Source organism: Pyxicephalus adspersus, chromosome 5 (assembly GCF_032062135.1).
Source record: "Pyxicephalus adspersus chromosome 5, UCB_Pads_2.0, whole genome shotgun sequence".
NCBI lineage: Eukaryota > Metazoa > Chordata > Amphibia > Anura > Pyxicephalidae > Pyxicephalus > Pyxicephalus adspersus.
Window position 1 is genome coordinate 17,604,530 of NC_092862.1, and position 14,944 is coordinate 17,619,473.

A 14,944-nucleotide genomic window follows, 5' to 3' on the forward strand; every position below is an offset into this window, starting at 1 on the left:
TGATGTTTATTTAAAATTCTTTATTCCATAATTACATATTTGCACATAGCATTGGGGAGCAGTAATTTTTTCACCAAGGAATTATTTACACCATTGTGTTCCTTTCATTGTAAAAGTCTCATGCAGAGTCTAAGTAGGCAATAGTGATCTGCTGCAAAGTCTTAAAAAGGTAGTCAGGGGGTTCCTGTCCCCACATGTCCCAGCCACCTGATCTCGTCAGAATGTTTTCATCATCCAGGTCTGAGGAGAAGCATGAAAATGTGTAAAAACGTCTGTATGGGCGTCATGGCCTGCCAATAAATCTCTGGTGTTAGGATAATTTCACACCAATTTTACTTTGATCTTTCTTAATCTGACGCTGAGCCTCCTTCTCCATTTTCTTCCGTTGTTGCTCTGCACTTCTCTTCTCCCGTTCAGCAAGTTTTTGCTGCCTATAATCGACATATTGGTAAATATTCATAATAAATGCTCATATTATGTTAAAAAATGTTGTTTTAAAGATGCATAAAAAGAAATGTAAGCACTGTGGAGAGTCACACTATAAATCACAGCCAAGCTTAGTGAGCAAGGTATATCTGTATCCAGAGTTGCAAAGCTGAAATTGTAGGATCTTAACGTAGATCTCAAGTCTTATCTTGAAAAACTGGCTATCAGGCAATGTACATTACAGAACAAGACAGGCCATATCCTCTCTGCAATAACTGTTCTTACCGGCCTGTCCTGTAGTGAGAAAGATTGATATTCAAATACCATTTACTTGGCTATTACAGTCAGTAGTTTCAGTACTTTCTCTATGACATAAACAAGAAGGTCATCGAAAAGACCCTACATTGTTTTCCTGACCAACATCATTATTCTAACATCAGAGGTATGAGGCTGGATCAGCATACCAGACAACTAGCAATTTTAGAGGCATCAAAGGTAACCTTTGTATTTCTCTCAGCACAGGTTTCCATGAAGTCGTTGTAATGATTTCTGTTCCGTTTGCTCCCAAATATCACAGTCTGCCACTTACAGATAAACTCAGCCATTACTAAAATTACCACCATTCTTTAAACATTTTTGCCAACAGTGAATTCCCTGGTTTAAATATATCAGTATCACCTATGGGGAAAATTTATAAATGATCCCCCTGTAAATTTGTGTGAAAATTTACTGACAGCAAATCGAATCCTACATTTCTCTTACTGACCCCCCTAGCGATCTGAATCTGTGCATATTTCCGTGCAAAAATTGATACAATTTTTTTGCATGAAAAGTAATTTTTCATTTTGTAGGCTATAATTCTTAGGCAAAACTCACCAATATTTGTCCAATAGTTAATACATTTAATGATCAACTTAAAAAAATAAATAAATAAAAAAAACACACAAAAAAAAAAAAATATAGTTTAACATGTATTATACATTTAAATCCATAAATATTTGGACAGAGACAACTCTTTTCTAATTTTGGTTGTGTACAATACCACAATTAATTTTAAGTGAAACAACCCAGATGCAGTTGTACTGCAGACTTCACGGTCGGAGATTAGAAGAGGCAGACTTGTCTCCAGGACCTGTGGGAACCAGCAGGACGCCAGGGGACAACGACAGAGAAAGGTGTGCTCTTTTTCTTTTAGGTTAAAGTAACCCCGAGTGTGATTTGGGATTACCGCTTTGTGCAACTAAAATCCACCCCGTGTCACACTCGGGATTACCGCTTAGGAGGTTAAATTTATTCTAGTTAATCATTATTTGAAATTGTGCACACATTTAAGACACTTTTCCAGGGGAATAATTCAAAAATACATACTCTAATATCACTATTATTCAAAAACTTATTTATCAGTTTGATAGCAAGGGTTTAGTACTTCCTGACTCTGTGTTGCAATGTTAACATGACACGGGGCACTGTTAGGATTGGAATGTGTGGAGAAAAAAAAAAAAACTGCCCTTATACCTTAAAACCTCTTCAGCCTGCCATGTGGCATCTTCCTCCTCCCAAGCATTGGTGTTTTCTTGCCATGTCTCCAAGTCTCCCAATTCCGTCTGAAAATGTGCAAAAACCATATTAACACGACACAGTATGTCTTTGAATTTGAATTGGAAATAAATAAAGCAGGTAAGAAGATGCACAGCATAAAAACAAAGATTCATTGTGTAGCTCATCAACAGGATTTATTTTTTAATATTGTAAGGATCATATAAACAAACTGCAAAAAGAGAAGTGATAAAAAAAGAGAATATAATACTAATAAATAGCTGGGATAAAAAAAAAAATAAAAAAAAATCACCAAAGGTGCAAACAAAAATATAAAAGCTAGACATGTGTGGAAAAAAATAATGAATCCATATCTCATATTAATGTCATTTATAAAAGTTCAATGTTATTGAAAAACAGGGCGATAAAACTACTCTGCTAAAAATTGTATTCAGATTGTCATCTAGTGGCAGAAACTAGAAATGCACTCTGTAGACAAAAATATGTGTATAACTCAGGCATGGGCAAACTACGGCCCAATGGGGATGTTTCTCCGGCTCTTTGGGTGGTCCATGGCTCTGGCCAGTGCCACCCCAAGCAGGGTCAGAAGGACCTCGCCGGGGGGCGCACCAGCCAGAGCCGTGAGACATGTCCCCAGATCTGAGCCTGCAATGGGAGAGTGGGTGGGTTGTGTGAAGTGACACAGACTACCCACTCTCCTCCCATCGCAAGCTCCAAACCTGCGATGAAAGAGTGCACACAACCCGGCCACTCTCCCATCACACGCTCAGATCCGGGGACGCGTTTTGCGGCTCTGGCCAGTGCGCCCCTCCGGCGGGGTCCTTCACCTGACCCTGCTCAGGGTGGCACCGGACAGAGCAGGTACGTTCAGGGGCAACATGATGGCATAACCCTGCCCACTCTACCATCGACCCGGCCCCACTGGCAGTTTTTTTTTCATATTGTGGCCCCTGACTAAAAAAGTTTGCCCACCCCTGGTATAACCCCTATTATATTAAATGTTATATTTTATGGAGTTTTCAGTAAAAAGTGTCATTACCCTATAAAATACAGTGAAATTTAAGACAATTGTGCACTTCTGACCTTGTGGAAACAGTTAGAGGTTGGCCTTGTATTTAAGAATTCCAAGATTTAGGTCTCTTGCATGAATTTCTTATTCATTCTTCATAATTTTGTCACACAAGAAATTCTGTCACTATCAGCACCTGTCAGCTATACAGCATACAGCAAGAATACAAGTACAAGGCGTTGCTTCATTACGGCTCCCTTGTTGGATAAGTGAGGATTCTGCAGTGCGTCAACCAGCAAGGGAGCAACGTCCCAGGAGCAAGTCAGTGCTCTCTTTATCTATGCTGTTGCTGGAGAAATACGGTCAACGACAAATCCTAATGCAAATCTTCCTCCGAGCTGAATGCCCAGGAGAGTATCAGGATGCAAGGCCTGAATAACCAAAAAGGAACCTAAAGTGTTAGGGCAGTGTATCCAGAAGTGTGCATGTAGTGACTGTAATGAATGGTACCATGCATGATCTAGTGCAGCCTTCCCATATTTAACAAGGAGGATGCCTTGATATAACTTTTAATTCTTCAGAGACCCCTTCTATAAATACTAAATCCACAGCTCACAGTACATTAATGTTGTGGTCAGTGGGAAGATTGCCTCTTACATTGCTGACCACTGGGAAGAATGTCATCCTTACAGATAGCCAAAAGGATCATTGGTGCCACATGACCTGACAGGCACACACCATTAATTGCTGAAGGAACTCCCTAGCAACCTATGGAGGAATCCTGATCAACAAGTAGAAAATCACAACCATGCAAATAAAATGTATTAATAATGTTAAAAAGGAAAAGTGTATTTTCAATTTCCTTTATTGTCACTTAGATTGATGTGTAACAATATTAATGTTAAAATAAATTCATCGGAGGGCTGGGTACTTTCTTTTAGAAGAGTGCTGGTGTAAGACAAATAGCCATAGCTGTAAGGGTGGTACGATGAGCATTGGAGTGGAGATGTCACATTGCCAGGGAAATGCATAAATCCAAAACCAGAACATCAGTTTTGCCACTCTGTTCTATTAACATAAATTGGGGAGTGAAAGGGCAAAGGAAGACAGATCTACTCACAGATTGATGAACGAAGGAAATATCCTGAGCGGCTGCCAGTCTGCTAGAGAAGCCCATATTGCCATCTGGGATGCTGTAGTTGGCGGGGTCTCTCTTCTTTATCACAATCTGCATACAATATCAGAGAAATCAGTGTATTGTTTATGTCATTGTTCTCCCCGAGTTTGTTTTAAGCTGTGCGGGGGGGAAAGCTTTAGCCAGGTGATCAAAAAGAGGACAGGGCAACACATGACAAACTTTCTGGTGTTAATACTATTACAACTATATTTAAAGTGACTCTGCCAAAAGAAATGCACCGGAGGTATTAGGGTGCAATTTTTGGCTTTTGTTTCTGTTAAGAACACCAGTTGCCCGGCTTCAATACTACCGAGTCACGAACCTGGGACAAGCAATGTATTTTGTGTCAGTATTCGTCCCCGTCATGCTTGTTCTGGGACAAACATTCAGAAAGTATTAAAGCCAAAACTATCAGGAAATAACAAGGTAACTAGCATCCTCACAGGAGAGGTCAGCAATGGCGGCCTTATACCTTTCCCATGACAACGTCACTTACACCAAAATCATTTTTTTCAAATGGTATGATATACCATGGACAGTAGAATCTATTACCAAAAATAATTTTTGCCATAACCACTTACACTAAACAAAATCATTGTACAGCTCAGAGTTCAAACATTTATCGTTAAAAAATAAAGCAATGAATTTACAAAGATGTTATAAACACATCATACACATGCCCATGTCCTGCACCTGTGTAACAGCTGAGCATGCATTTGTTCAGAATGAACCCAGCCTTCTGACTACTATAACTGGAAAAACAGGTGCAGAATATTCAAAATGATGAATAATCATGTCCAGCCACACTGACCGGGCACAGCATTAGGTACACGTATAGAACTGCTTGTAAACGCACGTATCTAGTAAGCCAATCATATGTCAGAAAGCGAATACATTTAGGCATTAAGACATTGCCAAATTGACCTGCTTAAGTTCAAACAAAGGGTCTGAATTAATAAAGCTCTCCAAGGCTGGAGAGAATACACTTTCATCAGTGAAGCTGGGTGATCCAGCAAACCTAGAATGGATCTGGCCCAGGATTGAAAACATTTGATAACAAATAGCAAATTAATTTTAGGAAATCCTTTCCTGGTTTGCTCAATTAGTCAGCTTCACTGGTGAAAGTGTATTCTCTCCAGCCTTGGAGAACTTTAATAAATCAGGGCCAAAATATCACAATGGAAAAGTGTGACTTAAGGGACTGTGAATGTGGGATGGTTGTTGGTGCTGGGAGAGCTGCTCGGTTTTAAAAATGGCTGATCTGCTGGAATTTCCATACACATCTATCTCTGGGGTTTACAAAAACTGGTCTGCAAAAGGCAAATATTTAGTGAGCAATAGATATCTGGGTGAAAATGCTTTGTTAATGTCAGAGGTCTGAGCTTTTAGAAAGGCCACAGTAACCACTTGTTACAGCCGAGGTATGCAGAAGAGCATCTCTAAATGCACACAATGTAGAACCTTGAAGCAGATGGGATACACCAGCTCACTGGCTGCCATTCACACAGGCTCAATAAAATAGGACAAGAGAAGATTAGAAGAATGTTGCCTGGTCTGATGAGTAAATTTTTGCTGTGATATTTGGATGATAGGGTCAGATTTCAGATTCAACAACATGAAAGTGTGGCTCCATCCTCCCTTGTATCAACAATGTAGGCTGGTGGTGTTGACACGCTTTGAGCCCTTAGTACCAAATAAATTCTGTTTAGCATTCTTGCTTGAACATCCCTTTATGACCACCTGTGTAGCATCTACTAATGGCTCTTTCTAGCAGGATAACACCAAGTGACAAAACTAAAATCATTCCAAACTGGTTTCTTTAACAGATCAATGAGTTCACAGTACGCAAATCGCCTCCACCTCTACAATCCAATACAGAGCTATTGGGATATGGTGGAATGTAAAAAGTCTCTAACATAAAACATAAGTACTGGTTGATCATCTAATCCTCGTGTGCTGCATATGAACAACAATTTGCTTAAAATTAAAAAAAAAACAAAAAAAAACAACTCACTTTTTGCGTTTTCCGGATGGTTGGCGCCATGTCCTTAAAGTAGTCTGGCTCCTCTGGGTCCACTGAATTCTGTGTAGCTAAAGTTCCATTTCCACCTTCAATCTTCACACTCGTGGGGGCTTCATCATCCCAGGAGCTCCATTCTTCCACCTTTAGGGGAATGACAAAAAAAAAAAAAATGAATTCTTTAAACTTGTGCATTAGTATCACAGGTAGAATTATAGAGGCTGTTGAAGTTGGTCTACTGCTGAAAATTGCTATTTGTCTAACTGACCCACTGCCTGCAATACTTAGTTCTGGCTTCACATTAAATATGCCGGGCGCCAATTAAGGCAGATTGCATATTTTTCTCTCAGTTTAGGTTTCTTTATAAGGGTAAAGATAATTGTTCATCGTTGTATTTATAAGCTAATTAAAACCTACTTTTGACTATGCAAACTATTTTTTACAAAGACACATAATAATCAGAATGCTATTCGAGAAACGTATTACCACTTTATCCACAATTCCCCCACCAGAGAGGAAGAAACTTACCCTTCCTCAATGTGCCATACATATGTTATGGACTTTGGGTTTGTTTTATTATGTCATTTTTCTTTTAGTTTGAAATGCTTCTGACATCCATTCACAATTTACTTAAAGGTGCAGCTGACCTTCTATTGACCTACATTTTACCTACAAGCAGGTTTACATTTTAAAGACCTTTATTGCAAATGCATAACCACCTTATAGTGGATAAAGCCCTTCAAACAAAGCTTAGCTGCCAAGACCCAGATCTCCATCGTCCAATCTTAAGTAAAAATCATTGGGTGAGCTAGATGGATGCTAGAGTTTGGGTATTTAAATTCCAGAACAAAAGGGTAACATATTGCAGCTTACTAGTCCTTAGATATGTTGGGCTGTTTTGTTTTTTTGATTTTTTTTTTAACCATTCATTTTTTGCCCCTTTAAAAAAGGAGATGTTAAAATTATATACAGTAAATGGCACATCACATATAAAGAATTAAATTTACATTTACAAGAATAGGTAGGGGACAAAAGATAACTTGACTTTTTTGTGACAGTATAGTTATTCCTCAAGCAAGAAGAGGATGTCTCTATTTTTCATGTGTCCGGTGTTCGTTTTCCTAACACTCAAGCCTGGGACATTACTTGTCAAGTTACTATACTGCTTATATTTGTGTATATTAAGTTAGATGTTGTAATCCTTATCCAACATATGAGCCTACAGTTAAAATTATACTCCAGCCCTACTGGTCTCCTTGCCAATACAGAAATTTCTTACTCTGATTTCCCTTGCTGTTGGACTTTCAGCATCATCTAGCCTTTTCTCCTCAGCCTAAAACTATGCTCACACTAGCACTGGGGTCGCAATGGGGTTACCACTTCCTCATGCCAGTGAGCCTGTACCTCACAGGAGGCGCTACATGACGTGTCTCCCCGCAGCAGCCCCATAGAGAATGAGTGATAACAGTCAGCCATACCAGCTGTCAAATGTGCAGATGTTTGTTCTTTAAGAACCAGAACTGTGGTGCGAGTGACTGGGCAGCTTGCAAGGTGCCAACAACCAGGAGCCGTGGGGGAGTACTTGATCCCAAGGCAGGTCTCAAATCTTCCCTGACCTGCCCCTTTCAAGTAATTCAATTCAGTCCTTTTAGATTATAGAGGATCAGCATCACACATGAGTTACCCAAGGGGGTACACACCTAGGAATATTAATTCCTCCAGACTGCCATTGCCCTAGCATGGCATTCTAATATTTGAAGAATTTCTCCCAAGCACCAGCCCTCTACTTCCATTAGTAAAATCAATTAAAAGCATCAGGAAATACATTTTTTTTTAATAGCAAATACCATCTACAGACAGGAATACTTAAGACCATCCTCTTCCACCTCTTACCAGATATTGCAAAGGACACAGTTCACACACTGTTGTGGCTTTCTCAGTCTGCACACAGTCACAGCACTTCATTAAAGGACGTTGAACTGGTACAAAAGACATGGTATACAAGATATAAAAGCAGAACTAAAGTTCCACTTTTACAAATGCTTGATCAGGCAGGTGATTATTGCAGAAAGGGACAGGCGACGTCGCCTCTGTAACAATGCATATTACCGGCCTGATCGCTGTAGGCTTCTGGAGACAAAGCTGAGCATGAGCAGCATCAACTTTGGTTGCTAGGGAAACCCAGCAATCCCGGCTTTCCTTCATGTGCAGGCCTTAAACAAGTTTTCCGTTTTAAAGGTTTACATTGGAGAAACCACAAACCTGTTTGGGAACAGATGAGTAGTCCACTGCTGTTGGCAACGTTATCTGATCGCCACTAAGCTTTCTGCCGCGTCCTGACCTTGAAGAAGAATAAAAAAAAGGAAACATTAGGGAATATGATCAACTGACACTAAAAAAAATTGTATCTAGAAAAAAAATATACATAATCTGGAGATGTATTAATAATATTCATAATAAATTGCTATATTAAATCATAATTTCCCAACCAAGGTTCCTCCAGGTTTGCTAGGGGTGCCTAGGGAGCAATGAGCAGTATGTGCCTCTCAGGTCAGTTTATCTGATACCGATGATCTTTTTGGCTATGTGTAAGCGTGATATTCTTCCCACTGGCCAGTAATGGAGGAGCCATTCTTCCCCCTAATGTAATGTGAGCAGTGGATATTAGTAACTATAGCAGGGGTTCCTTAAAGATCTGAAAGTTTTTTTCAAGGGTCCCCCTATGTTAAAAAGGTCAGGAAACATTATAATAAACAACAAATCACCTAAATTACAGAAGTAATAAACATTAGACTCAAGTCTGCTGGGATTGTCTCTGGGAATTTAAAACCTAAGATTATTAGATATTCAGCTTGAGTTCTGAATATGTGCTAAAATGGTCAAGTGATACACAATAAGAATAAACTGTATGTAAAGTTACCTGCATATTAACCTCCTGAAAAAGGAGAGAATGGACGCCAGGCAAGTGCAAATCTTAAACAGCCGAAATTGAGTGACCGCCATCCTGAGCAGACTTTACCTGGAATACATTTAAAAATGATATTTATTATTGCATGATATCCTCTTCTCACCTTCTGGACATTAGCATTCTTACAGGGAGATAACAAAAAGGCAAAAGAGTCTCAAAGATGATGCCCAACCCAGAATTTTAAGCTGGGTGGTAAGAAATTGTAGGCGGAGGTGGAATTTAAGCTGGGTGGTAAGGAATTGTAGGCGGGTGGAAGCCCGTGTATTGTGACCCAACTCATCAGTAATCACCAAAAAACAGCCGGGTGGTTCCTGAGGATGGTTAGGATGGTCTGTCTAAAAGGGGCTGGGGGGACACTGGTGTCTTATGCCCCTGGTAGCATCTGGCTCTGCAGAGGGGTTCCTGTACCTGCTTCCTACCACACACTAAAGGCGACGGCGCGTTATCCAAAAAGCAAGAAGGGAAACAGTAGTATCTACACTGCAGTACCAGCATGCCAACAGGCAATAATCAACTAACTGGTGATGAGAGCCAGGGCAAGTGGATGGAATTTATTTTTCTTTATACTGTTAGCCATTAAAGTGAACCACCCAACACAAACTTTTTTTAAAGTGTTGAATAGAGTAGGGAAGTGGCAGACTTTCTGTCAAGTTTTTATAGCTTTCTATTTGCCAGTGGTAAAAAAACAGCAAAATTAAACCTGGCAAGGGTTTTATACCTAAAATGTATATGGTATATTCATATGTTCCAAGTGTTGGATACCCAAACAGTGGAATTCACCTTCTGCAATTCCCCAATTGTGCTTGTTTCAGCATCTACGGTTAAAGATTCTCTAAAAAATAAAAGAAATAAGAGTGCAAACCCTCTAATAACGACCAATGCAGGTGTGCAGATGACAATCAGCACAGAGATTTAACCAATGGAGTATCTGAGAAATGTAAGAAAATGTCAGGCGTTTTAACTCTGCAGCATTCAGCAACAGCTGAATTGTGAGTTGGCTGACCCTTTAACAATTGTTTCCTGATGTGTGATATCTTGTATTTTGGGTTCAGTAGCCTTTTACAATAGCAGTATTCACAGTATTTGCAGCTCCAAATGCAAGGAACAAACCATTGTTCTAAAAGCAATTACAGAAAACTGCCTTCGGGCCAAAAAGGATGTGGGATGGCAAGATGGAACTTGGTCTCAGCTTTTATTTCATGATAGTGGGAATCCTTTCAACCATGCACTGTGATCGGCAGATAAGTACCTAGGCTATGCAGCTCCTCCAAGCTTCATTCAAAGTTCCCTGACGATCATAGATAGGAGTTTGTAGTTTTCACTGGAAACAAAACAACAAGCATTAGATATCAGCAGAATAAAGTGAACCATTATTCGGTGCAATAGTTTCAGAATGACAAGGTCACACACAAAAAGCAGCTTTCTCAAGCAGTACAAGTTTTAGCATTGCTTGAAACATCGGCTCAAAATGAACACTGCAGTATAAGCACATACAGGAGGAAACCTGTAAAGGCAATTCCAGGAATGCTGGAAGGAGTAATCAATAAACATTCCTAAACCATGAGAAAACAAGAAGTCCCTATGCATAAGGAATCAAAAGTCCCTTTGATGGCACACACATCCTTTTAATACCTGGTACTGGATGTTTGTCACTCACAGGATAACCAGTTGAAAATAAAACATAGAACTTGTGCAGGCTCCATATCTAATGGCTGATGAGCTGCATTTTAGTTTCTGTGTTTAAGCACACAAAAATGTTGTGTTTTTTTGCACAATGCATAATATGTATGAATGGCTAACTTAAAGAGGAACTAAAGTTTCACTCTGAGGGTTCAGGCAAGTCTTTATTGCAGAAAAGGACAGGTGATGTCTTTATGCAGCTCAGTGTAGGATGCTGCAATACCCAGCACATCCTTGCTTTCCATGCAACTGCCGGACTAAGTTCACAGGGTTTACAGTAGAACTAAAGTTAAAAAAAAAAAAAAAAACTTACCTGGCACTGGAATTTTCCTCTACATGTTCCTGCGCCGTCCTGAAAACGCTGCCACGATTCGCCTCTTCCTGTCTTCTTGCTACTTCACCCAATCTCGCAGTGCATGTGCGAGATCGGGTAATGTGGCCTGCTGTAAAGGGGAATAATGCGTGAGATCAGCATCTCTTTCCCCTTCTTGGGCATGTGCCGGAGGAGCAGCCAAAAGCCTCCCGGGATGCGTAATGTAAGTAACCCGGGAGGCTCTGTGCTCCCATCTGGTCAGGGGCGTTGATGCACCCTTTTTATTGGACTTACATTTTTACTTTATATATAAGGGTTGTCTACCCCTTTATATAAAGTTAAAAGAAGAACCCTGAAAGCTATGCCCACAAGAGTCCGGCAGAGAGCAAAGGACTAGTCCTCAGTATTGCTTATGGTCTCTCTTCTTTTACTATTACTGACTCACCACGCTTTGTTCTGTGTCTCTATATAAGGGTGGCCATCTACATAAAGGGAAAGTATTATGTATTCAGAGTCTCCAGCAAGAGTCCATCAGTCAGAGGAAGTAGTGCCTTAGATCTCACACTGAAAATATACAGCTATGGGGCTGAAGGCACAGGATGCCAGAAGTGCACCTGCTAATATTCAGGGGACAATCCAGCCATAGGCAATTTTTTCAGGGTATTACCCCGCCCCAATATCTTTTCTAAATGTTCGCTATAATATAGCAAGTCATTTTTTTCAGGTCCACCTAAATCAGGGGTCATCAAACTTTTTTGAGCACTAGGTCATTTTTGGAGGTCAAGAAGGCACACTAGGCCGGACTCTCTCGAGAGAGTCCCGCGCTGATGGCTCCGCCCCCCCCAGGAAACCCCTGAAGGGAAATTCCTCCCCTCCACAATGCATACAGAGGAAAGGGAATGTCCCCTTACCCCCCCATTCGGCTCTGGAGCCGCTGGTTGTCGACCCCTGCTGGCCGGGATTAGGCTGGATCGACCAGGGGGGCATTAGGCCGGAACAGACTACTGGTTAGACCGTATCCGGCCTAAAGGCCGGAGTTTGCCTACTCCTGACCTTAATGCTTCACTTTTTGAATGCTTGTTCTATTTCAGTGGTGCACTAGAAAGCATTGAGTTTGGACTTCTGAAAACGAACGATAAAGAAAGCCTCTATATTTTTATTCCTTTAACTTTTAATACTACATTACACCTCATTTTGGGCACAGTGACGGGTTGCCTTGACCGGCCTTTGCTAGGTTTGCTGATAATTACCATCCACACACTCACTCGATATGCTGTATGATAAAGAACAAGATGCATGTGCATGTTGCATGCATGTTTCCTTCACTCCTCCAATGCTAAAGCATTGCTTGGTGCCTTGACAACCAGTTGCCGGATCGGAGTATGGGAAGCGCACACTTTAGAACTCACATGGGTCTCACAATAGGCAGAGCATGGACAGGTGAACAGAAGTCACGATCATACCTATCAGCAGGAGAGGAAGCCAATTGCCAAAAGGACAGATCTGCTTAGAGGTGAAAATGAAATTGTTATCAGCCAGACTGAATTCACTCTAAATGCAACTGCCAAAACCTAGAGCCTACAGCCTCTTCCTCCAATCTACGCTGGCCATTGTAAACACTGGTAAAGTCATCTCCTGTCTACCCAAAGATAGAGAAGAGACCGAGTTTCTGGTGGACAAGGGCAGGGACTCTACATGTCAAAAGACTGCCGAAGCTCTGTTCCTTGCCATCAACCCACCTACACCTTCCTCCCACCCCCCACCAGGAATGGGACAATACATTATATATTTCATTTAAACCAGTTTTTATCTATCATACATCGACGCTTGCTAAACACTCAGATTGGCTTCAGCAGGTGGCATTCTACATCATGTTCATCTCCCCTGTTCAGAATTTGGAATCTGCATGCATGCTCATACAGAATGTAGTGCACAATAATAGGAGTAAGCAACCATTGTGCAGAGTATATTATTAATAGTAATGATGAAAAGAGGAAAATGACCCGGCTATAATAGGACAAGTTGAACAGCCAGAACACCCCCTGAGCAGCGATTGCCTATCATGTAATAATATATATATATATATATTAATAGAGAACAGTACTATAATAATAATCCAGCAATGCTCAGTAGTTATAAATGTAAGTAGGAGAGTGGTGACCACCTGGCATGGATTTACCAGTAAAGACACAATGCTGATAGTATTATTAATAAAAATGGACAGAACAGATTATATTTATGTGACTAAAAATATCACACAGCATAAAACTAATACAGTGATACATCAGCTAACGAGTGACCCAGCTAATGATTTTTTCGGCTAACAAAGTTTTTTCCCGCTGAGTTTCGGCCTTGGCTAACAAATGCATTAGTGGACGTGTGATAGCAGTGAGCTGTGTTTTAGTTTCATTTCGGCAAACGAGTGTGATTCCAGAACGAATTATCTTTGTTAGCTATCACTGTAATATTCTAGAATGCAATGCACCATAGTAAAAATAATAATTACTCAGAATGCAGTGCATGAAAACCATACAAATAATAAATATTACCCAGCATGCAATGCTTAGTATCGAATATAATAACAATTACCCAGCATGCAATGCTCAGTATTGATGATGATAATAATTACTCAGCATGCAATGCTCAGTATTGATAATATTTACCCAGCATGCAATGCTCAGTATTGATGATAATAATGACCCAGCATGCAGTGGGGCCAATATGATAATAATACTAAAGGTAGTCACCCGGTGGCTCAGCAGGCTGTACCCGGAGTGGAGTGGTAGGTGACCGGCGGTGATCCCATCAGGTAGAAGCATACGAAGCTCTATGTGGTCAGGCAGCGGCGTACAATTCCTCTATGGCCACGAGCAGCCCAGCTGACGTTGCCAGGACACGCTACTGACACAAGCACGCTGCCAGCGTCATGACGTACCGTCCTGTCAAATCGTAACAAGACGCTGCCAAAGGGAGGGGCTTGGCTGGATTACTTCCTGTCAGCTGACTGTGTCAGTGTAGTGAGGCGCTCTTCCTCGTGCAGTAATCGGAACAGGGAGCTAAGTAAATAACCAATCAGAAGGCGAGACTAGTCAGTCTATCGTACAATCAAAGGAGACTCCTGGATATCCCCGCCTCTGTTTGTATGATAAAAAAAATCTCTTATGATTCCTCCCACCTTCTGGCTCCGCCCTCCTCTCGTCACACTTCCATAGGAAAGGTTGATGTTACAGTGAGTGTGATTGGCTGACAACATCTCCATAGACACTGCACAGAGCTGATATATATATTGTATGCGTGTGTGTGTACTGCCCCCTATCTTGTACTTTTTGTATGTAAAGAACACACATTGTATCTTGTCAGGGTGTAACACTCAGTGTCTGGGCTTATTATGTACCAGCAAATGTGTGCATGTTACTGCGAGGATACATGGGGGGTATGGAGGGTAGGATGGTGGGGAGTATGTGCAGAGAGGGGTAGGATGGTGGGGAGTATGCACGGGGAGGGGTAGGATGGTGGGCAGTGAGTGCAGAGAGGGGTAGGATGGTGGGTAGGCAGTGTGTGCAGGGAGGGGTGGAATAGTGGGCAGTATGTGCAGGGAGGGGTGGAATGGTGGGCAGTATGTGCAGGGAGGGGTGGGACAGTGGGCAGTGTGTGCAGGGAGGGGTAGGATGGTGGGTAGTATGCACGGGGAGGTGTAGGATGGTGGGCAGTGAGTGCAGGGAGGGGTAGGATGGTGGGCAGTATGCGCAGGGAGGGGTAGGATGGTGGGCAGTGTGTGCGGGGAGGTGTAGGAT

General features: G+C 41.3%; 1 protein-coding gene across 2 annotated transcripts; it reads right to left on the reverse strand.

The window, feature by feature from the left end:
• On the reverse strand, positions 1–14,082 carry EBAG9 (estrogen receptor binding site associated antigen 9). 2 transcript variants are annotated; one of them, XM_072410731.1, is made up of 8 exons: positions 13,898–14,082; positions 10,407–10,478; positions 9,110–9,208; positions 8,452–8,530; positions 6,184–6,333; positions 4,113–4,220; positions 1,942–2,030; positions 1–431 (listed from the first exon to the last, which is right to left on the reverse strand). In XM_072410731.1, the coding sequence occupies exons 3-8, from the start codon at positions 9,190–9,192 to the stop codon at positions 311–313; spliced, it is 630 nt and encodes a 209-aa protein (XP_072266832.1). In that variant the 5' UTR covers positions 9,193–9,208; positions 10,407–10,478; positions 13,898–14,082; the 3' UTR covers positions 1–310. The 2 variants fall into 2 exon arrangements, with proteins under 2 accessions (XP_072266832.1, XP_072266833.1); XM_072410732.1 differs by lacking the exon at positions 13,898–14,082 and adding an exon at positions 12,614–12,635.
• Positions 14,083–14,944: the final 862 nt, after the last annotated feature.